The 25,494-nt window shown below is 33.8% G+C and overlaps 3 protein-coding genes across 6 annotated transcripts in view; all 3 read right to left on the reverse strand.

Moving 5' to 3' along the window:
• Nucleotides 1-10,111: 10,111 nt before the first annotated feature.
• LOC101738359 (multiple inositol polyphosphate phosphatase 1) lies at nucleotides 10,112-12,554 on the reverse strand. The gene is made up of 5 exons (XM_004931871.5): nucleotides 12,214-12,554; nucleotides 11,724-12,142; nucleotides 11,555-11,650; nucleotides 10,938-11,395; nucleotides 10,112-10,345 (listed from the first exon to the last, which is right to left on the reverse strand). The coding sequence occupies exons 1-5, from the start codon at nucleotides 12,374-12,376 to the stop codon at nucleotides 10,195-10,197; spliced, it is 1,287 nt and encodes a 428-aa protein (XP_004931928.2). The 5' UTR covers nucleotides 12,377-12,554; the 3' UTR covers nucleotides 10,112-10,194.
• Nucleotides 12,552-16,731, reverse strand: LOC101738228 (multiple inositol polyphosphate phosphatase 1). 4 transcript variants are annotated; one of them, XR_009976102.1, is made up of 6 exons: nucleotides 16,456-16,731; nucleotides 14,978-15,399; nucleotides 14,273-14,371; nucleotides 13,330-13,784; nucleotides 13,169-13,259; nucleotides 12,918-13,036 (listed from the first exon to the last, which is right to left on the reverse strand). XR_009976102.1 is itself a non-coding variant. In XM_004931870.5 (5 exons), the coding sequence occupies exons 1-5, from the start codon at nucleotides 16,616-16,618 to the stop codon at nucleotides 12,865-12,867; spliced, it is 1,311 nt and encodes a 436-aa protein (XP_004931927.1). In that variant the 5' UTR covers nucleotides 16,619-16,731; the 3' UTR covers nucleotides 12,552-12,864. The 4 variants fall into 4 exon arrangements, 3 of the variants coding, with proteins under 3 accessions (XP_004931927.1, XP_062530892.1, XP_062530891.1); XM_004931870.5 differs by lacking the exon at nucleotides 13,169-13,259 and having other exon boundaries at nucleotides 12,552-13,036; XM_062674908.1 differs by lacking the exons at nucleotides 13,169-13,259; nucleotides 16,456-16,731 and adding an exon at nucleotides 15,747-15,764 and having other exon boundaries at nucleotides 12,552-13,036.
• Nucleotides 16,732-17,218: 487 nt separating this feature from the next.
• LOC101741124 (uncharacterized) overlaps nucleotides 17,219-25,494 on the reverse strand; it is a 134,870-nt gene continuing 126,594 nt past the window's right edge. The window contains exons 10-15 of the mRNA XM_021351791.3: nucleotides 24,668-24,818; nucleotides 23,560-23,689; nucleotides 21,564-21,730; nucleotides 21,078-21,197; nucleotides 20,761-20,831; nucleotides 17,219-20,684 (exon numbers count right to left, since the gene is read on the reverse strand). Of these exons, the coding sequence (XP_021207466.1) occupies nucleotides 20,006-20,684; nucleotides 20,761-20,831; nucleotides 21,078-21,197; nucleotides 21,564-21,730; nucleotides 23,560-23,689; nucleotides 24,668-24,818 (1,318 nt within the window). The 3' untranslated portion in view covers nucleotides 17,219-20,005. The remainder of the gene's footprint in view (nucleotides 20,685-20,760; nucleotides 20,832-21,077; nucleotides 21,198-21,563; nucleotides 21,731-23,559; nucleotides 23,690-24,667; nucleotides 24,819-25,494) is intronic.

The following is a 25,494-nucleotide window of genomic DNA, read 5'->3' on the forward strand; positions in this document are numbered from 1 at the left end:
GATGTTGACCCGACACTGCCTAAAGAATTCTGAAGAGACCGAAACAAGTGGAAATCTGAAGGCGCAAGGTCAAGACGGATGCATTAATACCACCCAGCCAAATTCTCCTAATTTTTGCTGAGTGGTTAAAGACATGTGAGGTCTAGCGTTGTCATGATGAAAAACCACACCCCTTCTGTTGAATAATTCCGGCCACTTTCTCTCAACTTCTTGCTTTAATCTCATCAGTTGTTCGCAGTAGAGTTCAGAATCGATGGTCCTGCCTGGTTAAGCTCTGCTAGCTGTTAAGCTCATAATGAATAATGCCCTTCCAATCTCACCACATACACAGCGTCACCTTGTTGCGAGTTAACCCGGGTTTCGCCACAGTCTGTGAAGGCTTTTGACCACGACCTTTTTCAGACGTTCTTGTCATACGTGATCCACTTTTCATCACCAGTTATCAGCTTCTTTAAAAATAGTTCGGTTTCATTACGTCGTAATAAAGAATCACAAATAAGTACACGGTTCATTAGGTTTCTTTCAGTGAGCTCGCGAGGTACCCAAATATCGAGCTTTTTTGTGTACCCAGTTTTTTTCAAATGCGCCAAATCTGTTTCGTGGTCAATTCCCAGTTCTTCAGCTACGTTGTAACTACTGATATACCGATCTTGTTCAACTTTAAAAAAAATGGCATCCATTTTATCCGTAATAGGGCCAACAGAGCGACGTGCATCTTTGACATAAAAAATTCCGGATTGAAAACGCTTAAACCAAATTTGTGCTACTTACTCTCACAGGTCTATCACAACTTTTTTTCGCGGCTTGCGTTGCATATTTACCATTTTTGTAGTAAAATTTTAAAATGTATCGAGTTTCTTCATTAGATTCACTTATCTTGACAGTACAAAAATAAATAAAAATCACACATTTTCCTAATTTGAATTTGGAATTATCTTGTTTAACTTTTAACGATACCAAAACCAGGCAGATACAAATAGCCAAAGAGATTTTATTACAAGTTCATACAACCCATAATGCGAAAAGACTTTTTCTCCAACCTATTAGTATTCCGAAGGTTTTCGACGAAGTAAGCCTCGTTGCTAATAGCTAGAGGGCCACAGGAAAAGTTTTGGAGCTTTTCAAACAGATGGCGGTCTCATAGCGATTTGAGTGGTTTTCGGTGGCAAAGTATAAAGTTTGGTTTACAAGAAGCTAAATATGGCTAAAAGTATTAAGAAATCATTAGAAATAACTGCACTCTAATTAATAATGATTTCAGATAATAATTAATGAACAATTAATGTATGCCAATATTAGAACGCGGTAAATAGTATGTAATGTTGTGTTCAATTTTCTGTTCTTCATTCAATTTGCGGTATCAAAGTTGACACTGACTTGTGTCTTGGTGATTTAAAGTTAGAGTGTTTAGAGCATAAGGCATCTTTTGTAAGGATGCGGATCAGATCGTCTTGTAGTAGTAGTAGTAGTAGCGTCTTGGTCCTTTATACAAGAACATATTTTGCTCCGGTATTATTTACGTAGAATGGATCTGTTTGCTTAGTGCGAGTTTTTTAACGTTCTCGATAGCGTCAAAGTTAACCCAATTTTGTATGCAGTTGGAACAGCGCCCCTAACGGCAAACGTAGGCAAACGATCCTATTCCATACAAATATGAGCTAACTTTTACGCTATCGACAACGTTAAAAAACTCGCACTAAGCACACTGGACTCCAGTCCGCGCGTAATTAAATAGCCTCTGAGGAGCTGCCAACGATGAGGTAGAAAAATAGTGGTCTAACATACGTTTATTACTTACACAAATACAAGTTTATATAATTAAAAATCTCGCAACAACTATTTACGAATTCCTAGTAACGGTCAATTTTTCTGACGTTGATAAATGTCAATTATTGCATAGGTGGATAAACGAGTTCATGGCCTATTTCATATTTGTCATAAGACTAGCTGACCCGGCAAACTTTGTAGTGCCTCAATTGATAAACAACAGACCTAAGCTTTTGTATAAAATAAACTTAAAACCTAAAAAAATAATCCGTCCGACGTCCGTCAAAGGAAAAACAAAATTGTTATTTTTATTTAATTCCGAGAATTTTCATATTTATCTAATCTTTCTATCTATCTTTTAAATCTATCTTTCTATCTTTTAAACCTTCTCTGGATTTCCATAAATAATTCAAGACCAAAATTAGCCAAATCAGTCCAGCCGTTCTCGAGTTTTAGCGATACTAACGAACAGCAACTCATTTTTATATATACCTAGTCAGGTCATAAATTCTGTCACATGTTTAATGTAAAATAATTGAAACAAGTTTATTCATTATGTAACCATTCATATACCAAAATGAACTTAACAAAACATAGAGTCTTATGACACTAAAGTTTATTCAAAATGACCTCCGTGATTTTGAATACAGGCCTTCAATCTGCGCGGCCAGTCGTCTATCGCAGCACGAACGAGGTCCAAGTCAATATCGGCGGCTGCCTTAATCAAGGATGTCTTGAGTGATTCCAAATTGGGATGAGGCTTTGAGCACGCCTTTTCCTCCAAGTGTTGCCATATCTTGTAATCTAACGGATTCAAATCTGGACTGGAGGAGGGCCAGTCTTCGTGCCGGATGAAGTCGATTTCACGCGCCGCCAGCCAGTCTTGTGTGCTCTTCGCTCTATGAGCTGGCGCCGAATCTTGTTGGAATACCCAGTGCCTGTTATTGAACATGGTATGAGAAACAGGTTCCACAAGGTTCGTCAGGACTGTATTTTGATACACAACTGCATTCGTTTTTACACCTTTTTCACAAAAATGTACCTCTGTTAAGCCCCAATAAGAAACTTCCAACCATACCATGAGCGAGGATGGAAAATGACCTCGTTGGACACGCGGAATACGGTTGCTCGCTTCTTCACTACTGTGTGCGTACACCTTATCATTTTGTTTGTTGTAGCTCTCTTCTACGGTAAAAATTTTTTCATCCGAATAAAGAATTTCCCGATTTTTTTTTCCCGCGTACCGCTTCAACAAAGCGCGGCATCTCTTCAGTCTCAGGTCCATTAGACGAGCATTCAAGCGATGTTAACACCCTTTTCACCGTGGTTCTGCTTAACCCCATCTGCAGGGCCAGCAGTTGCTGCTTACGTTTGGGATTTCCTTGAATTCGCGCCTTCACAGCTTTTATCATTGCTGGAGTCCTAACAGACCGAGGGCGACCACTTCTTGACCTGTCATCTACACTAGAGTCTTCATTGTATCGTTTGATGGTACGATAAACGAATCTTTTGGTTATATTCAAATTTTTCAGTATGTTAAAAATTTGAATTGGCGCGTAGCCGCAACGATGCAACGCAATAACTGCAACACGGTCTTCTTTAAGCGTCCACTCCATATTTGTGTAATGAGTAAAATTCTAAAAGTATACATTTTTATTTTCATGAACAATTCGAAATTCGAATTCAATAAACTTTTTTGTGGCCAGCATTCTAAAAGAAAAGTTTTTACTGTGTGACAATACTTATGACCTGACTAGTTACTTAGTCGGGCCATAAATACTGTTACAATTAAAAATAAACAAAATATTACATTTGAATTTGGAATCTGTCATTTTTATATGATTGCTCATTGAGTTTTCTCATTTTGGCGCCAATACATTGTACAATATTTTGCGATATTAAAATGGAGTGGGGTGATAAAGAGAACCGAATCGCTGTGATTGCATACGAGAGCCAAATGCAATTTTTAAAACTCTCCATACGCTTGGTATTAGTAAAATGTTTGTGTACCGGGCTATTAATAGGTGCAATGAGACCTCTTCTGTTTGTGACAGAAAAAGACCTGGCCGTCCACGTAGTGTTCGTACGAAGAAGGTGATCAAAGCAGTAAGGGAAAGAATTCGAAGAAATACTGTCCGAAAGCAAAAGATTAGAAAAATTATCTCGGGAGATGAAGATAGCACCTACAAACATGTCGCGTATTTTAAAAGATGACTTAGGACTTGCAGCCTATAAAAGACGTACTGGTCATTTCTTAACTGATAATTTAAAAGAGAATAGGGTGGTAAAGTCGAAACAACTACTGAAGCGGTACGCTAAGAGAGGTCATAGAAAAATTTTGTTTACGGATGAGAAATTTTTTACAATTGAGCAACATTTTAACAAACAAAATGACCGTATTTATGCTCAAAGCTCTAAGGAAGCTTCCCAATTTGTCGACAGAGTGTAAAGTGGGCACTATCCGACTTCAGTGATGGTTTGGTGGGGTATTAGCTATAAAGGAGTGACTGAGCCATACTTTTGTGAAAAAGCTATCAAAACATCGGCACAAGCGTATCAAGATACCATTCTTGAGAAGGTAGTGAAGCCCCTTAACAACACCATGTTCAATAATCAAAAAATGGTCCTTCCAGCAAGACTCGGCGCCAGGTCATAAAGCTCGGTCTACGCAGTCTTGGTTGGAAACGAACGTTTCGGACTTCATCAGAGCTGAAGACTGGCCGTCGTCTAGTCCCGATCTTAATCCGCTGGATTATGATTTATGGTCAGTTTTAGAGAGTACGGCTTGCTCTAAACGCCATGATAATTTGGAGTCCCTAAAACAATCCGTACGATTGGCAGTGAAAAATTTTCCCATGGAAAGAGTGCGTACTTCTATTAATAACTGGCCTCAACGTTTAAAGGACTGTATTGCAGCCAATGGAGACCACTTCTAATAAGCTTTTTATACTTTAAATTGTTTTATATTTATGTATTAAACTAACATACTGTAAAAGTAATAAATGTTATTTGCAATAGATTTTTTTATATTTTTAATTTAACAGTATTTATGGCCAGACTAAGTATAGATGAAGGCCTTCCGTCAACCTCATGTCTAAAGGTGGAGTTTCAGTGGTATTGAATAATGTCGCGGCACAACAACAGACAGGATGGTGGTAACTAACTAACCGTGCGGATTTACAATACGGCCGTACAATATCATACTAATTCATAATTTTATCGATGATGAAATACTTGAGCTAGTCATTGGGCGGAAAGCGTACATGTTCTAGAATATTTTTTTCAGTTTTCACGATCTATATACCTTTTATTTAAAATATTATAATTTATTAATTAATTTATATTATTAAATAATTTATTTAAAATATTTATATTAATAAATATAATAATAGATATAATTTATTTAAAATATTATATTGTGGCAAATCTGTAAAAGATATCCTAGTCGTCCGTGTGACCAAGAAAATTGTAGAGATTTGGAAACGTCAGAAATAATAATATGAAGAAGTCAAATTAATCCGAGAAAGTGGTGTTGGTAAAATTTTGTGTTTCAAAATCTCTTAATTCAAAATCAGGATTTTAAGAGATAAGCAAAACTTCATTCTTATTACGTAGTTTCTCTATTTTATTTTATCAATTTGGTAATATGACAGCAGAGGTAAAGGCTTAGCCGAAAATACCGTACGTGAAACGCCCAATTTCGTGAGATGAGGGACATTTTTGTTTTTGTTGAGTGGCCTCCACTTTGTGATTGCGTGACAAGGGAGGGCGACTAATCAGTGAAGTGTCACTCAGATTAGGAGCACACGCATTGACGTAATTTCGTTCAATGAGTGCGTCTATAATTAAACTAATTAGTGCTCAGTACTTCTGATAAAAAAAAATTAGGGTTTTTTTTATAACTTCCGGTTTTGTTTATTAATTTTGGGAGCGAATAAGAAAGTCGGCAGGAATAGGTATCATAATCCTGTCTATTTCTGCCGCGAAGTAGATATTTATTCTGGCTTGAAGGTTCGAGTAGCTGTTGTAAAAACAACACGATCCTATATCTCATTGTATATATTTTTGGCAATGATTTATTAATCTTTATTTCTTTCACTCCTTAAGCATAAGTGTATTCCAATGTTTGCTGTCGGAATATTAAGCTTCATCATATATATTTTAGTCTAGTTTGTTGGATAAATTACGCAGTTCATTGACTCCTTGGAACCTACTCGAGGTTAGTTCGATGACTGCATCTATAAATTGATTCGAAAATCTCGTTTATCTATGTTGAAATAAATCAATCGGAAACAAAAATTTAATAATGTTTTTATTTTCTTTGCTTATTTACCGCATGGACTTCATTTTGAATGATACGTTACAAGCTTGTCAAATAATATTTCGAGTTGCAAAGATATGCGTGATTTTCCATATCTTTGTTTTCGAGCAAATTTATACTTTTTAATCTTTATAATCTTCTTTTGTTTATATTCAATGTTTATATTATATGCTGTAAAAAGCATGTATTAATGTAGTAAAGTTTCTGTTCTTTATTCAAATTTGCTGTATCAAAATGAATTAGCTTCTTATAAGGCACTCTAGATAAATAAATACATTTGTGACCTCTCTAAATTCATAGATCTGCATCATGTATTCGTAACGTGAATAAAATATGAAAAAGTTATCATTTAATATTTTCTTTTAGCTTTTAAATTATTTACAAACAAGTACGAGGCGGCACTGAAAATTTCGGGAATTAACGAAGTGACACAACATTACTATTTAAAAATGTATTTATTGCTTTTGGAAGTATTCTCCGCGAAATTTGACACATTTTTCCATACGATGGAACCAATCATTGAAGCAACCATTCCATTCGGAAGTTGGGGTCTCCAAAATGGCCGTTTTGTAGGCGTCCACAGCTTCTTCAGGTGATGAAAATCTCTGTCCACGCAATTTATTCTTTATTTTAGGGAAATTATAGAAATCATTAGGGCTTAGGTCGGGGCTGTACGGCAGATGGTCTAATAATTCTATGTTTTCTTGCTCTAAAAACTCTTTTGTTCTGTGCGCGGTGTGAGAACTCGCATTGTCGTGATGGAGGATGATGCGGCGATTGCAGTTCTCTTCACGGAGTTCAGAAACGACCTGTGGCAAACAAATGCTAGCATACCATTCTGCATTAACCGTTCTTTGTCCCTCAAGAGGAATAGTCGTAACATGGCCGGTTTTGGAGATAAACGTGACCACCATTTTTTTTTGCAACACTCCGTGAACGAACAATTTTTGTTGGCTTTAACTCATTTTCGAACACCCAAACTCGTGACTGGTTTTTTGTTTCGGGTTCGTACGCGTATATCAAGGATTCGTCACCTGATACAATGTTGTATACAGCATTTGAGGATCCTACGCGGAATCTTTCGAGAGTTCTGACGCACCAAGTAACGCGAGCCGCTTTTTGCTCTTCACAGAGCGAATGCGGTATCCATCGGGAAAACAACTTTTTTACACCTAATTGTTCATGCAAGATTGTTTGTATTTGACTCATGCCAATGTCTAAAGTTGCCTGAATTTCACGGTATGTCACATGTCGATCTTCCTCAATCAGCTTACGCACAGCATCAACGTTTTCTTGGGTGACTGCAGTTTTTGGACGACCTTGACGGGGATCATCACTGAGCTTGATACGTCCACGTTGAAACTCAGCAAACCAGCGATAAATTGTGGTTTTGGATGGGGCTTCATCACCAAATGCAGAAATCATCCGGTCAACACACTGTTTTTGTGTTAAACCACTTCGAAAGTCATAATAAATCATCGCTCTTGAATTTTCTCGAGTCAATTCCATTTTCTCAACGACTCGTGACAAAACCTCGTGACAAGACCGAGAATCTTTTTTTAAATAAATAAATGGTATTCGATTTTTAAAACCAAGGAGTTTTCAATTAAAAAGATTTTAATATGACAGGAACAGTGGAAATATTCCATTCCCGATACTTTTAGTGCAGCCTAGTAATTGACACCTTGCTTTGTCATTGATTTTATTCAATTTATTTTGATACAGATGAGTCTAAGGTCAAACAAACAAGTGACATTTACGTTTTATAACAACTTTGAGTAAAGCAACCTGTGAACCAGCGATCGTGTGAAACGATTAAAGTTTTACCTAAGCTATTTATCTTACATTTTTTTATAAAGTTTTATTATTTTTCTTTGTTATAATAGTAATAGTGATGTAAAAAAAATTTTACGTTGCCCGTTATTAAATTTATAAAAATATTGGCGTGTCTTTCTTTATTTAAATATATTTTGTCTGGTGCGTTTGCGCACGATTCGGTAAGAACATTATATTTTAAATCAAAGTATCACAGTGTTTTGCCTTAAGCCTTTATTATACAAGCTATTGTATACTTTTATAAAAGTATTTCTTAGTATATCTAAAAAAAACTATTTTTATTTATGTTTAAGATTCGCGAAAAAGATGGCGAAAGAAAATACTACGAAAGATCGCGAAGATATACTATAATAGTATTATTATTATTATTCGGTTATAGTATATACCTAGTCTTGCCGTAAATAATGAAACAAAGAAAAAAAAAATTGCAAATAACATTTATTACTTTTAAAGTGTTTTAGTTTAATACATAAATATAAAACAATTTAAAATATGCTATAATAAGCTTATTCGAAGTGGTCTCCATTGGCTGCATTAGTCCTTTAAACGTTGAGGCCATTTATCAATAGAAGCACGCACTCTTTCCATGGTAAAAATTTTCACTGCCAAATTGTACGGATTGTTTTAGGGACTTCAAATTATCATGGCGTTTAGAGCAAGCCGTACTCTCTAAAACTGACCATAAATCATAGTCCAGCGGATTAAGGTCGGGACTAGACGACGGCCAGTCTTCAGCTCTGCTTTAGCTTTATGGCCCGGCGCCGAGTCTTGCTGGAAGGACTATTCTTGGTTATTGAACATGGTGTTATTAAGGGGGGCTTCGCTACCTTCTCATGAATGGTATCTTGATACACTTATGCTGATGTTTTACCTTTTGATACCTTTGATACCTTTTTGATTGTACCTATTAACAGCCCGGTACACAAACATTTTATTAATACCAAGTGTATGGAGAGTTTTAAAAATTGCATTTGGCTCCATACCTACTTTGTGTAATGCAATCACAGCGATTTGGTTCTCTTTATCACCCCACTCCATTTTAATATCGCAAAATATTGCACAATGTATTGGCGCCAAAATGAGAAAACTCAATGTACACTCATATAAAATGATAGATTCCAAATTCAAATGTAATATTTGTTTATTTAATTGTAACAGTATTTATGGCCAGACTAAATAAATAAATAAAAATAAATATTTACTAACAATCACGCCACGTTAATTGGTCCCGTGATAAGTTCGTAAAGAACTTGTGTTACAGGTACCAGATAACGGATATAAATGTAAGATTTTTATTATACACATACATATATTTAATAGACATCCATAACCCTGGAAAAGACATTTATATTTATCATACAAATATCTTCCCTTGGCGGGGTTCGAACCCGCGACCCCCTTGTGTAGTGACCATGTCACTTACCACTACACCAGACAGCCGTAGATATGTTATATCTACTATATATATATATATATATATATATATATATAATATATGTTATTCGGTTATAGTAGCTTTTCATAATACGTTTATAATATAAAGAGTTTTTATGCAAGAGCATATAAACGATATGCTGCTCAGCAACGCTTGTTGTAATACAAGTCATTTAAAATCATAAAGCAATACGTAGTTACACCTACTGAAAAACGTAATCGATTTTGAAATCGTAATACAATTATACTAAAAAATATAGCAAAACGTAATACAGACATGTCGTAAAAGTATTACAACACTAGCAATGACATTCAACATTTTGAATGCAACAAACGTATTGTTTGCAATCAAACATGAACATTTAAAATCTTGTGAGAGCTGTATTTTATTCACTACAAATTAAGCTCAAGCAAAAATGAACTATGTGCTACTGATGATAAATGTTTAATTCAAGTTTTCACTTGAATTCTTTTATTGATTCTAGGGTATGTTGCAAGTACGTAAAAGGAGGTACGGTACCCCATCTTTTTTTTTTCTGGCGAGAAACAGCCAGTGGCTCCGGTTTGAAGGGCAGGGCTGCGGTTATGTCATTAAAATAATATCTTAACGTGCTTAATGTCATGCATTTGGTTGATATCCACAGGCACGGATCTAATGAGCAATAAATTTACTACAAAATCAGTAAATAGCTTTATTAATATACGTATTTCGTAATATCTAACATCTATTACTTTTAAAAATAAAAAGCTGTATTTAAGAATCCAAAAATATAATTGTAGTGTATGCTATTTTTCAAATACAAGATGAATAATACTCGGTTTTTTTATTTTTTTATTTAACACAAATCTTTTGTGACATTTAAAAATGGCGTCAATTTATTTTCGAACTCTTGCCAAGAACAAACACCGTATTCGCAAACTGATCTCAGCGGCTCCTCGTTCAAATAGAACACAACATTGTAATCAGGCTCGTTCTTTATTGTGCATCTGTAAACATATAATATTTAAAAGGCATAATTTCAAAACAATCCGTATTAATTTAATTTAATTTATCTAACCTTAAATAAAAAGGAATGATTCCGAAATATTTAGAAATTAAAAAATGTTTGTTTTAGGAGATATTATGGTTTATTTTATTACAGAGATGGATAATTAATCTGTATTTTGAATTATTACATTCGAAATTTGTTCTACTAGAACTTTTTTATTGCTTAGATAGGTGGACGAGTTCACAGCCCACCTGGTGTTGAGTGGTTAATGAAGCCCATAGAAAATCTACAACGTAAATGCGCCACCCACCTTGAGATATAAGTTCTAAGATCTCAGTATAGTTACAACGGCTGCCGTATCCTTCAGACCGAAACGCATTACTGCTTCACGGCAGAAACAGACAGGGTGGTGGTACCTACCCGCGCGGACACAAGAGGCCCTACCACCAGTAATAATAATAATAATAACGATAATGTTTTTATTGCAAGTAACCATGACTCGTATAAATTGTTAATAAGACTTAGACCTATGTTAGTAGTTATATTTAATGACCAGTATTTATTGTTGATAAAATATAACTCTCACATACCTATTTAATACTGCAAACAAGTTTGCTGAAAAAGCAGACAATATGCTAGACCTCCACCTCCTGTGGGGATCCCTTCGAGAGCCCGTGAGAGGATTTTCATCGCGGTAAAGATGAAGAGCACTGCAAACTTCATTTATTTTCGCCGCGTCAGTGAAATACGTGACTATCTTTTTACCAACACCTCTCTTTGCATTTTCGAAGCTATCTAACAAATTTGTTAACGCGATTTGTCCTCGCTTTATGTTCAAAGAATCACCATAACCGCTTCCATAATAGTACCTTAAATCTTCGATGTATTCAAGGACTTTTAGGTCATCGGTCGTAAATAATGCACACCAAGGACTTATTTTTATTTCAAGTCCAGACCAACCAAAACGACATAGTTCATATAAAGTTTTTATGTTTTCATTTGTAAAAGGATAATCAATACCAAGACGCCTTTGTAATCTGTCCTTTGCCTAAAATAATAAAACAAAAATTTAAGTGACCTTTGGGTTAGATGGGTTTTACCAGAGGAGAAATATTGGTGTCTATATACCTATTAATATTATTAAAGTATTTGTTCGTCTATGGTGAAGTTTATTTTACGGATTTCAAAAATAATACTACTTACTTACCGCCAAATATTCAGGACTGTTACGATATTTAACGACTTGGACATAATTGTAATTTTTTTCAGCTTCCTCTTTATTTCTCAAACAAGTGTGTGGTGGCTACAACATAATTTATATTTATTTATATTTTCAAGAAATAAGAAGAAAAACACAAATAAAGTAAACAACTCACAGATACAATTTCGTCATTGTTTTTTGATGTTTCCAAATCAAAGTTTTTTATTTTCAATCCTTCGGCAAAACTCTTTGCACTACTCTCGGTCTTTTTATCAGGAGTAGATCGGAAAGAATAATGGCTTTCCAGGCTATTTAATAATGTCGGATATGCATTTTGAAGCCTTTTCCCAAATTCTATCATCTCTTCTTGCCCCTCGTTTGTTAAATCATTTGCATTTTCAATTATGATGTTATTTAATTTCCAGTTTCTTAAATTTTGTATGTCTTGAGAACATATTGAACTGTTTCCTGAATTATAACTTGAAATGACGAGGTCTCGTATCGTTAACGCTTCTTCTATACTCTTTCCAAACTCTTTTAATGGATAGCTTTTGCTGTGTCTCATTATACCCCATATACTAATCGGTTCACATCCTATGAAAATGTTTTATAGAAGTTGTGCATGATATAATTTTTTAGATATTTACTAAAAACTTTCAACTCACCTTTTATTTTGATATTCGAATCTCGTATATCACCTCTAATCGTACTATAGGGCGTATAACTTGATAAAAACTTGTAAGGGCAACCAGAGTTCCAGTAACAGAATGATGAATGTACGTAGTCGTAACAAAATAACAAAATAAACGTGGAAAGTTTTAATTTCATCTTGCACTGAATTTCGCTTTAAATGTTCTCATAAAAACACAAGTGATCTGCTGAAGAAGCTAGTCACTATAATGCGATTATAAGCTAAATATGTTAATTTCAATCTCGAAGACTTGTTATGGACCGCGATTAATAATACTTAAATGGTAAATATGTAGACAGAAAAAGACAAGGCCAATTTACGAAACGGATTTTATTAACGAATTTCATTGTGACATTTTAGGATAATGATACGCAGACAAGAGTAAAATGAATGTACGAATTTAACTATGTAACAAAATAAAAAAAAGTATCCAGGAACTAGCAAGAGTTACGACATAAAACAACATTTATTACACGACTTTCTAAGCTACCAAGTAGGCAGTCTTAACCTTTAAAGTGAATGATGATAACCTTTTAAAACGATTAGGAATTTCATTCACAAGACAAAAAAATGATTTTAATTTTTTTAAGATATATTTTAATTTCTTTAATTAAATTAAAGTGGTTTAAATGTATGGTAGACTTTTGAATTGACACATATCCGTGTTGGAGTTCATTGTTTTGAACTTGTTTTCGAATTCCTCCCATGTGCACACTCCTTGTTCACAAATTGGTTTCAGTGGCTCTTCGTTTAAGTAAAAAACAACGTTGTAGTCCGTTTTATTTTCTCTATTACACCTAGAAAACAAATAAAGAAAAATATAGTGAGTAAAAAATTTTTTTATAAAATAAGTTAATAATTTAATTTTGGGATTAAGAAAATGTTTGCATACAGCACAATGAATAAATTTCTCACTTTTTATTACTTACGTGGTAAGATTCTACCTGTTTCTATAAATATGTTGACACGGACATCCGTAATCGACAGTAGCCCCTTACTACCGGCTATTTACTCACTCACCTTCAATAAATTAATACCAGTTAATAGCATTGTTGATACATCTATTGAAATCATTCAAATATTAACAAACCTGCTGAGTACTGCAAACATATTTGCTCCGAAGATGGACAATTTACTAGTTCTCCATTTTCTGTCAGGGTTTCTAAGTGAACCAGTTAGTTCAACATCGTCTTTAAACAAATTTAAGGCCGTGTACAACATATCCATCATTGTTGCATGAGTGAAATAAGCTATTATCTTTTTTCCTTTTCCATCTTTAGCTAATTGAAAGCTTTTGAATAAATCACTCAATGGAATCTGTCCTAAATGAGCGTTGATTGAGTTTCCATAACCGTTTCTGTAATAGTGTTTCAGATCTCCTGCGTATTCTAAAACCTTGAGATCCTCAGTCGTAAATAATGCGCACCATGGGCTCATTTTGTCTTTGCTTGACCAAGTGTATCGACAGAGGTCATACAAAGCCGATATGTTTTCATTTGTTAATGGATAATCGATTCCCAATCTCCTTTGAATTCTATCTTTTGTCTGAAATAAACGGACCATTTAAAAACTGATCTCTTAGGAAGTATTGTTACTATTATTGTGATATTTTTTTTTTATTTTTTTTTTATTGCCTTTGTAGGCAGACGGGCATACGGCCCACCTGATGGTGAGTGGTTACCGTCGCCCATGGACTTCAGCAATGCCAGGGGCAGAGCCAAGCCGCTGCCTACCGCTTAATACTCTCCACAAGCCTCGTTTGAAGAAGGACATGTCATAGCGCTCGGGAAACACCGTGGAGGGGAGCTCATTCCATAGCCGGATGGTACGTGGCAAAAAAGATCTCTGGAAACGCATTTTGGATGACCGCAGTGGCTCCAGGTAGTATGGATGAACTCTACTCCGGTGGCGGGCGGTGCGATAGTAAAAAAAATATTTCATGCCATCAGCAGATGAGTACACGTCTAATTTGATGTTAAGTGGTTATCGTCAAATCATTACCAAATACATAACTTGCTTCCATAATTACTTACAGCCAAAAATTCCGTTGTTTCCAAATATTTATTTGATTCGAGGTATATCTCAGGATTCTTTTTTACGTCTCTTTGATATTTGCCACATGTTGTGTAAGGCTGTAATAAAATATTTAAAAGCTTGTTACATTTCTGCATTTAAACTAAAAGACTTTTATAGAAGTAAGCATTCCACACCTTGATAATTCTAACTATATTCACACATAATTAATTGACCAGTTTGGTCCGGTCAATTTCAAATCATAAGAATTAAATATTGTTTTGGAGTTTATCTTTGTTCTCACTTAATTTCTCTAGGTGCTCATATATGCTAGTGACAGACATACAAAATTTGTATTACCTACCGGCCTATATCCATTCTTTTCTAAAGCCATAATACATATCGTTTCAAAGAGTAAGTTAACTATTACTCAATAAGAACCAAGAGCATCATAGCCATAACCACATCAGGTTTCAAAATGAGTGGCGTATCGTTTAATTCGGGTCTTCTAAAGAAGTTAGTAACGTTTTAACATTAGGTAAGTTCTATGTTCAGCTTCCATATAACATCTTCAGGAGAATGATCTCATGAATCATTATCTTAATCATTTGTTTTTGTTACAAATATTGGCTTATGATCCATTCAGTCAGTTCAGTTACTTAGGTCTAGGTTTTAACTGTAACGGCTTTTAATAACTGTAATATATTAATTCTACTTTTACTCACATCCATAATGTCAAAATCAGTAGTAGCCTTTTCAATGTCCAAGTTACCATTAGCGAGTCCATTTACGAATCCTTCAGCACTTTTTTGCATCCACTTGCCAAAAGCCGGTCTAAAAGTGTAGCTCTGACTTTCCAGTTTGTTCAATAATTTAGGAAAAGCTTGTTTAAATCTTTTACCAATATCCATCATCTCTTGATAACCTTCTTCAGAGAGTTGATATGCATTTTCGAACATGCCATAATCAGCGCCCAATTCTCTCAAATTTTCGATATCTTGCGCGCATAATGAGCTGTTTCCATTCTCATAACTAGATACAACGTATTCTCTGATTACAATAGCATTCTTCATAGTCAATGCTAATTCTGCACCAGGATTCCTTTTACCATGTCTTACAAGACCCCAAATACTTATTGGTTCACAATCTGAAACATGAAACTGTGATGTTTAATTTTGATGATTAGGTTTTTGGTTTTTAAAATGAAATAAAAAAGAAAAAGTCTGGTTTTAATTTTGTGACTTTAAATTTTAATTAACTTTTGTTTATTATTAATCATAAATGCAGGTTTAAGGTTAGAGTAATCGATAGGTACTCCAATGTCATTGAGACTAGATCGTTGACAGCAATATTCATGTTATGGCGTTATGGCTCTAGATCGGCCCATCTCTGTTATGACTAAACTAAAATCACATTACAAAAAGTTTAAACTATTTTTTATAATTTTAAGAAATCAATACAAATCATCAAATTTAAAATAATCTACGTACCTACCTACTAATCGATAGAACTATGTCAGCATTCGAATTCTGTAGACAAGTACAATTTTTTCTAAGATGTATAAGACATGTCCCTAGCTATTGTCGAAAACGGTATCCTTAATGACGGAATAGCTTTGTTATATAAACGAAACCCCCAAATTTTAACAATTTTTAGTTACTGGTGTGAAAAATATAACGTACTAACAGGTATTATCATCCTGCCGCAAAGCGGTTATACTGCTATCAACTGGTCTCTAGAGGAGTGACATGAGGTCAAAATATCACGTTTTTGAAGTCTATAAGCTCCAATAGTCACCCGAGACCAAGGTCATCAGCCAATTTAGCGCATATACATATTATTATCTATATAGGATTAATGCAAATTTCCTAAAACGAATTTGACAAACAGATTTGCATAGCATATCACATGTATTAAAAATTTACTTAAAAAAAACTTATTTAAAAAAAAAAAGAAAATATTTGAGAAAAAACAAAAAAAAAGCCCGCTGCGTTTGTTTCGCCGGTTCTTCTCAGGACTGTGGCTTTTTTTGGAACCGGTGGTAGAGTTAACATTGTTATTAAATATTTTGACATTCAACAAGTGTGTTACACTGACATCTAAGTTGAAATAAACGATTTTGATTTTGAATTTGAATTGAATTATTAAAATTATATACATACTTTAGTATGTATAATATTTAAAAAAATTTAAAAAATCCTACCGGTAAGTTTGATAACTGAGTCTCTTATATCCCCTCTGGCTGCATTATATGGAGTTCTGCTAGAAAAATAATTATATGGACAGCCGGTATTCCAATAACAGAACAACGAAATCACAGATCTGGCATAAACGCTTAGAAACACGGTCACGAATAGAAATTTCATTTTGTTTAAGTCACGAAACTCCGTTGTGAAATCACTGCATTTGCTTTTATGCGAATCCAAGCACCGTATGCACACTTTTATCTCACGAGAAGGCCAAAACACGACTAAGTAAGTTCATATCACAACAATACTTGCAATACAGGCTACGTTGTTTTTTTTTTGCCTTAGAGGATGTGATCTTGAGCTTACAATAACCCTTTTGATTTTAGTCGTTTTTCACAATTTGAGACGCAAGGTTAAAAATTATGATTTAACCTTGACTTTTGAGTAACTGTCCAAAATTGGAATCTTTAATGATTTGAAATTGTTTGGTTCTTGTATTAATTGTTCTTATTACTTAGATGGGTGGACGAGCTCACAGCCCACTTGATGTTAAGTGATTACTGGAGCCCATAGACACCTTGAGATATAAGTTCTAAGGTCTCAAGTATAGTTACAACGGCTGCCCCACCCTTCAAACCGAAACTCATTACTGCTTCACGGCAGGAATAGTGGTGGTGGTAACCGCGCGGACTCACAGGAGGTTCAGTTGTGTTTTATTTTTATTTTAACTACCTAACGTTAGTTTAGTCTTAAAAGGTTTACGAGGCAATAAAACAATTTTATGGCACAAATATTTTATTTATTCATCTATTTAATTGGTTAAAGTTAAAGTAGGACATCCATTGTTAAAATTGTGTACTTTATTAATTGAGTTAAAAATCACAGGAATGATTTAGGTATGAGTTTAAATTTAAAAACAATGGAAACATTGGTACATGCATACAATTCAAGGTGAAAACCAACAATTGAACATTTCCAATGCTGTCCCACACATAATTTTTGACACTGCCTTATCTTATGCAAACGTATTGCATCTAAATATCAATTCATTCACGTTAAGTACATTAAAATTTACGAACTATTGCTATTTTCTAATAAATTACTAACATTAAAATTGGCGTTTCATTTAAAACATTAATAAATTTATTTACAATCACTTACTACAAGATATTTATTGATTAATCGATTAACTGACTATTTCCAAGGAAATTAATTGGTGACTTGAAAATACGAAGACGCAGAGTATCTCAGACGCGATTATCAATCATAAGCTTTTAGAAAAAAAATGCTTCAACTTCTAGCTACAATAATTAAATCTCAAAATATTCCAACTAAATGAACACCAACTGCCTTTCCAATCTAGTCATAAAGATTTTGTCGTGATTAGTTTCACCAGTGAGCAACGCTTAAACAAAGCCTCAGTACTTTCAAATTACCGAAGTGAAAGCGTCGTGCTATACCTTTGCATTGGACATTTATTCAAGGCTGTCAAAACCAAACGAGATTCAAAACTATCCTTAGGATATTTTTATTGCCAGTACGTATTTGCTTCTCGGTAGGTATCAGTATCTTTGTTGAAGATACTTGGTGTTCACTGTCTAAATGTACTTGCTCTTGAATGAAGTCCTAGCTTCGGTACATTGAGTGTTGAACTTTTTTTAATAGGTATGTTTGTATCATCAACTTACATCAACATATATTTATAACTAGAATACTTCATGTTTGTTACTATCTATTTTTTTTTTTATTTGTGTATAATTATTTTCTGTCCAAAACATGAAAACGGTGAAGTAAATGTGATCACGAAATTCAATTAGCATTGATATAAAATTACAGTAACCAAAAATATAACTAACAAACTTAGTTGAATCCAAAAGGCTTTTTGCGCCCTATATATGTATGAAACCAAAAAATAATTAAGAGCACAATACTCTTACTAGTATCAGTTTCATTATAATATCAACCAATCTGAATTAATTGTTCCAAGGCAACTTATTATGTTTACGTGATAATAATAATAACCCTTAGATTATGTATGTTTATCCCTATTTTTATCTAGATAAATCAATTTTATAATTTTCATTTTGTAGACGCCTACTACTCTAAAGAGAGAAATGCATAAGACTTTGTATATCACTAGATGAATCACATCCAATAGATTTTATCTAATATTTTTTTTCATATAATTAAAATTCATTTAACCTAAATTCATAAAACAAATTTTGGTCCAAATTTTAATAATTCAAATTGCTTCAATAACCTGTTCTGAGATTACGAAATCGTTTTGTTTGCTTTAAAAATATAAATCATAAAAAAGTTATTAAAACACACGCTATAGTAAATCTAAATTGAAATAAAATCTATTATTTCATATGTAGGCCTTTATTGCACTCAATCCTACACAAAAAGTAAAAGTAACTATATATTATATTGTTTTACATTATCAATGAATGAATACATAATATTAAATCAAAATAGGAATTAGAATGAATCAGTTATGTATAGTGTTTGAAAGGATGAAAAGAGGATTAAGACTTAGCAGTTTAAATGATTAAGTACTTATAGTAAGTATATTTATAGAAAAAGGGAAAAAGACTAAACTAAAAACTACGAGGTGCAAATCTAAGAAGAAGTGTTGAATTTCTAGTCAGGAAATATTTTTAAATACGCTTGACAGTTAATTATATTTCAGCTAAGTTATGTTAATATATTAACATCAAATATGTTATTTTGAAACTTTATCATTTTCACATATTAGATATTATAGAATATTGGAGGAATGAATACTATTAGAACCTTGAAGTTTAAACATTTATTAATTCGCATTGTCACCAATAATCATTATCAATAGCCTTTCATTATTCAAATAATTAAATTTAAATACGAGCAAGGAGTTTAACTTTGATAAATACGTTTTATCGAACTAAATAAGAAATGCACGTGCTTTTTTTTTCAATTTTATAATATATAATTATCTTTTGAGTTATATAAATACCATATAATTATCATGAAGAATTTTCTCGGTATAACTTAACTCATCAATATAAAAACACAAATATCAATTTATTAACACTAAACAAGTTTAGTTGACAACTATAAAAACGTATTCCTTTAGATATAATTAGTACTAATTATTATTAAAGCACTTCAAATTTTCTGATCATAGCTATTATTCACTTTGTAATAAGTTTTATCAGTAACATTATTTATAGTGCCAAATTTAACTACAACCTAGTCTGGACGTTAACGACCCCAAAAAAGTTAATTCTCCAGTACCATAGTTTAAATTGTTTGACGCAGATAAAATACTGAAATAACAACAAAATGTAGATATCTCAAACACGACAACGATTCAAGACACTGAAATGAACACCGATTGACTATCTACTAATCTACAAACGCCAATTGGCGTGTCCGCATCAAACAATATAAAAAGGCACTAGCTCAGCCCCCACGGGCACATATCCATAACTCGTTACTTCCCTCAAATCGAAAAGCTATGAGATTCACAAATAAATCCTCTACAGATCTGTACCATTCCAAGTCTCGCATAGATAATTCTATTCATCCCGGATCTTCTTTGGGATCTAAGTTCGCCCGTCTTTCTTGTAGTGCTGCTAATAAAGCCTCTCTGACTTCGCGTTCTGAACTTCGCCAAAGTCTAATCAACTCTTCTTCAGATAGTAAGGAAAGTTCGGATCGAGCACCCGCCGGAGAAACTCTAGGATATGGTGGCGCAGGAGGTATATCATGTTCATCAGAAATTAAAATATCTATACTCGCTCGAGACGTTGGAGCATCTGTGCTAACATAATTTTCGGATCTTAAGGATACGTCTTGGTAAGAACGGGTTGAAGAAGCTTCGGTCCGTCTTATCATCGGAGACGGTGTTCGCAATCGGGTGTTTAAATCTGGAGGGGAATTTGTTAAGCAGCTGACATCTCGACTAAGTCGTCTGCCTATGTTGTGGCAAGTTCTCTCATAAATATTGGAAACAGAATCTGAACCCAACACTGAATCGGTACTAAATCTCCTAACGTTTAATCCTGCGAGACTGCATCTTTTTCGACGACCTTTAGGCGAACGAAGCTGTCGAGGTGAACGACCTTGTCTTGGTGAGCGGTGCGATGTGTCGGGTGACGGGGATAAAAACTTTGATTCAGTTAATTCTTCTGTTGTCTCAGATGTATCAACTGGCTCTTGTTCTTTAATAGACCCCAAAGAGTGATCCCGTTGTTGTACTCTATCAATAAATGAAATTCAGAATTAGAAAGTTATTTTACACAAATATTAAGAAAAAAAAATTATGTATCTTTTACCTTCTAATCGCTTGAATCATTTCGTACAATTGCGCTTTACTCTTACGACGCCTGCGCTGTTCATGTTCCTTCTGAAACAAACGTTCTCTCCTATCGTAATCTGATATTACATGATTTAGTGAGGTATCAAGGTGGGGTGGCGCATTTGCGTCGTAGGTGTCTATGGGTTCCAGTAACCATTAAACACCAGGTGGGCTGTGAGCTCGTCCGCCCATCTAAGCAATAAATAAATAAAAATTGTGAAACGAACTTCGTTTTTATTATTATTTGAAATTAACATTAAAGTAATCTTGAATTAAAAATGGTAAATAGCATACCCTTTTAACGCTCTTTTGGAACAGAGAAGTGAAATGACCTTGGCGTATTGTATTGACTAATTCTCGGGCGGCATGGTGCGGCGATACCAATTCAACACAATTGATAAATCGGTATAGTTTCTGAAAAAATATACAAATGGTAAAGCTGCGCGTAACAAAGCGCACGAACTACAAGTGTTGGAAATGCAATCCGAGGAGATTATGCGGCCAAGACAAGAGCTCTTTCAGTGTTAAAATCCGATGTGGAGCGTTGTTCGGTCGACTTAATCCCACAAGAAGCCATCTTGGCTTCGCGCTTGAATAAGGCAAACAAAGTATCTTTAAACTGTAGATCCGTACAAAAACCGTTTACAATAAAACGAGCAACGTATTCTGGTGACCATAATATGAAAACTATATAGATTAGTAAATAAACATTATATATTGCGCCCAAACAGATGTTACCTTTGATGTGGAATGTGAACATGATTATAATCTCAAAGATACCTGACTGAAAAACATAATGTTCCTGCTCCTCCAGATTGTTCCTTTCGGTTGATGCCTTAATATAGGTAAAGTGTATTTATAAAACAGATGTTCGAAAATCAAAATGATAATTCCAACGATCATTCCTACTCCAAGAAGAATAAAAACACCAGCCACAGCCGCCACACCTAAAACAATATTAAGCGTTAAAAAATATTTGATGGTAGCAGTCCCTAAAAAATTTAACTTAATAATTCATAAATGAATTCTTCTTGCAAAACAGAGGAGGCAATTAAATTATTACTTTATTTCTTTCTTTCCTTTTGATGTTCATTTTCTTTGAATTCAGTTCCGCGAATCAAATTTTAGAATCACATTTATGATTGTATTAAGGATGTTTAATGTTGAACTATTAAATAATGTAATTTGTTAATGAAAAATGTTTTTTTGCCTTTTTGGCTTAATTGTAGGTAGACAGTCACCGTCTCCTGGATTTCAGCAATAGCAGAGGGCTTTACTTGTCTTTGACATGTCTTTCATTGTTTCATTAAAATAGAACACAACTGAACTCAACCCCGTCAAGATTTCCGAAAGATGATAATAAATTTGTTAGGATTCATAAATAAAAGCCAATCGGATTTCAATAGGAAATATTGCGCTCATATTTTTCTTTTTATTTTATATCGATGCCGTTTGATCCGTTACAAAGAAATTCCTTTCGTATTAACTCATGTTCGGTGCTTACGATGTACAGGCTCTATTATGTAATCCATCAAATCGGCAATTTGCTAGATGTCCAGTGGCATGTTACGTTGATTGATCATACAAATTGAAGGTCGAGCCTGATTTTTTTAAGTATTGTATCGTTAATAACGTTTTTAATATTATTTTTCGTAGACCATTTAAACATGATGATTTTATCAAGCAAAAATGTATAGTATAATTACCGGAAAATTTTACTGTGAAATAAAAACGTAGATTAGTGAAATCTAAACAAGGATTAAAAATAGGAAAAAATATTTTTTTAAATTAGAAAACATTATTTCCTTTACGTGATACGTAACAGATTGACGTTTGTGTTCAGCTCGTAAAATCCCCAAAAATTACCAGAATACTTATTCATCGGAGATATTTTTTGACTAATAATATAATTTAGATTTAAGTAAATTTTTGAAACAAAATCCAAGTTGGACAAGCAGTAATTGCAATTTTGCAAACTTTCAACTTTTATACGAGACATTCTTCGCAATATCTAACAGCTGTAAAAGCTTGTACTGTAGCGGCAGCTAGTATTGTAGAAAAGATCGGGATGGTACAATTTTATTGCCATCATAAAAAGTGAAGTTAACCCATTGCAGTTGAGAGCTTCGTATCGAAAATACTCAAAATTTATTTTACTTCATTTACAGATTTGTATTGATTCTTAGTCTATTGCAATTAGTTATATAATATTATATAATCCTGTTTTATTGTTAACAAGGCTACGAATTTGTTTTGAAAAAGTAAATATAGTCTTGGTGTCGGCTCATTTTTTCAAACGATAAATCCCATGTTTAATCTTTTAGGTCGGTCGGTGGTAATACCGCTTCCCTCGCCGCGCGACGCTAGGGGCGGATTAACGCAGGGATGGCGATAAATTCTAATGAAATTTCCGCCAGAGACGAGCCATCTGACTATATGGATACGTGAGAACGAATACACACTAAAGTAGTGACATGTAATTAAATTTTCTTTGGTTTAAGATTCTAAGTAAAATAATACATACTTTGAAAAATATCTTAAGAGAAAACTTAAAAACAAACATACTAATTTCGATAACCTTATAATTCTTAAGTATAGTATACAAACTGGCTGTTCTGGTAAAAGTTGTCCTATCCAAATTTAAGACGTTTACTCTTTCTCGAATTAATAATAAGTCTTTTCTGACAATAAACTTATACAAACCATGAAAAAAAATTCTGAAATGCCTCCATTAATTATTTTTTCTAGAAATTTGTGTAACAGTTTTACCACTTACCTAAAGGTTTCGGTTGAATGCCATAATCTGGGCTGAGTTTAAAACAAGGTAGACCGCCGTACCATTTTTCAGTTAATATGTCCATATATCCATTCGACGAATACTTAGCTATAACTGAAGATATACTGTCCTGTGAAAATATATTTTGAATGTAGTTTTATGGGGTTTTTTTTACGTTGTTCACTTATCAAAATACCAATTCGGCGTGAGAGATCACAATTAACGTGAAAAACATCATAATATTCTCAACTGTATTAGAAAACTAATATAATCATAAAATATCAGAATGAGCCATTGCTTTATTGCAGAGTCAAACAATATTATGTGCATCATTTATACGTGGAATCCGCTAAAAATCAAATTCGTGAAAAAAAATATTAACCTCTGTTATATGATTAGAAGGCTTAATTACTCAGTTTTTTATTTAAAAATCCCTGTCGCTCAACCACCTATCTCCGAAATTCGGATCAGACAAAACTCAACCAAAGCAGTTGGGTTCGAGAAAGGGATATAAGGTGACGCGATAATTGATTACTTAACAATGTGATAATACAATCTTAATTTAAATGAGAAACTAACAATTAAAGATTTAAATATTGCTACTTTTTTCTATTACGGACAACAATAGACATTCAATTTTAAATTAAAATATAACTTTATATAAACGAGAACGAAAATATATGATACTAAGGAGATCGTTTGTCTAGTATATTGACGAAGTGCCACAAAGGGGTTTCTGTAAAAACGCGCCGTCACCGACGGAACAAAAATTATTTCTGAGCCGTTGATTTATGTCACTGATCCACGTAAACCTCAGTGGTATATTGAACAACGTCAAGATAAAATGACGTATAATCGGCTGAGCCGGGGTTACATGACACCCTACTATCGATCACACCATTAGGAGGTTCGCGTGCGTCATCCATCAATCTTTCTCTCCTATATCCTAAAAGTCTTCACTACTCAGCCATCGCAATCGACCACTCACTTATGTAACTATAAGTCAAGTTCCTCAATTTAAGTACTATAACAATTATGTATGCACAATGATTTATGTTTCTCAGATTAAAAAATTATAAACCAAACCAAATTGTAAACTTTTACATGCCTTCAATGGAAATCCTTTTGTCATGCCAATAGCATAGGTATCTTCTGCCAGAGTACGACCGCCCACACGTTGAAGCTTACATCCATGATCGGTTGCTCTATAGTAATCCAAAACAGGAGTGTCTGATATCAAGAGATCTAGTGTTCCGTTTCTGTAATCAAACTTAGCAATTTATCGAGGTATAAATAAATTTAAGACAATTTAAGGCGATTTAAGACAAAATTTAATATATTTTTTGTTCGCCGAATGATGGAAACACTGTTATACGACATGCTTAAGGTTAATTTTGTTTTTTGTTTGATTATTGATAGTTCTTTCTTATGAAAGTGAAACAAAACCAAATTTCAAACGAAACAATACTTAAATTCTTTTGGTCAACAGAAAATAAGAAGCTACTGAGCTGCTTTGTCGATATATATATAAAAATGTTGAATTCAATGAGGATCAAATGAGTCCAATAGTAAATCAGTTTATAGTCTAATTGATGAAATGCGAAACGGCGTACTAAATCGGAATATAAAGCAGATCTAATAAAAGAATAAAGTGGCCATTGGAGAACCTCAAACTTTATGAGTTCATAAAACGGTTCCGTTTTCCATTGTTTCGTCACAGCATCCAAATCGTTATTCACTGTTGTCAATGTGAGATTTCAAATCGTCAATTCGCCGAAAAGGCTGTTAATAGCATTTCGCTGAAGTGTGTTCATTGAATGTTGTATTATTTAGAAAATAGCAATAATGATATTTTACACGTAAAACTGCATATTTAGCTGTCATAGATGGGAAGATGAGCTCATAGACATTACAGCATAGTGGCTTCCAATCTTT

The sequence above is a fragment of the Bombyx mori genome, chromosome 22 (genome assembly GCF_030269925.1).
Source record: "Bombyx mori chromosome 22, ASM3026992v2".
NCBI lineage: Eukaryota > Metazoa > Arthropoda > Insecta > Lepidoptera > Bombycidae > Bombyx > Bombyx mori.

Bases quoted from the DNA above. Each gene is read 5' to 3' on its own strand.
- LOC101738228 (XM_004931870.5), bottom strand. From the start codon at position 16,618: ATGAAATTTCTATTCGTGACCGTGTTTCTAAGCGTTTATGCCAGATCT. The intron at 13,785-14,272 runs GTAAGTAATTAT...CGTTTATTTCAG, and splicing joins AAACAACGGAATTTTTGGCT to ACAAAAGATAGAATTCAAAG. The intron at 13,037-13,329 runs GTTTGTTAATAT...TTTGTTTTCTAG, and splicing joins ATGTTTGCAGTACTCAGCAG to GTGTAATAGAGAAAATAAAA.
- LOC101738359 (XM_004931871.5), bottom strand. From the start codon at position 12,376: ATGAAATTAAAACTTTCCACGTTTATTTTGTTATTTTGTTACGACTAC. The intron at 11,651-11,723 runs GTGAGTTGTTTA...ATTATGTTGTAG, and splicing joins ACAATGACGAAATTGTATCT to CCACCACACACTTGTTTGAG. The intron at 10,346-10,937 runs GTATGTGAGAGT...ATATGTTTACAG, and splicing joins TTGTTTGCAGTATTAAATAG to ATGCACAATAAAGAACGAGC.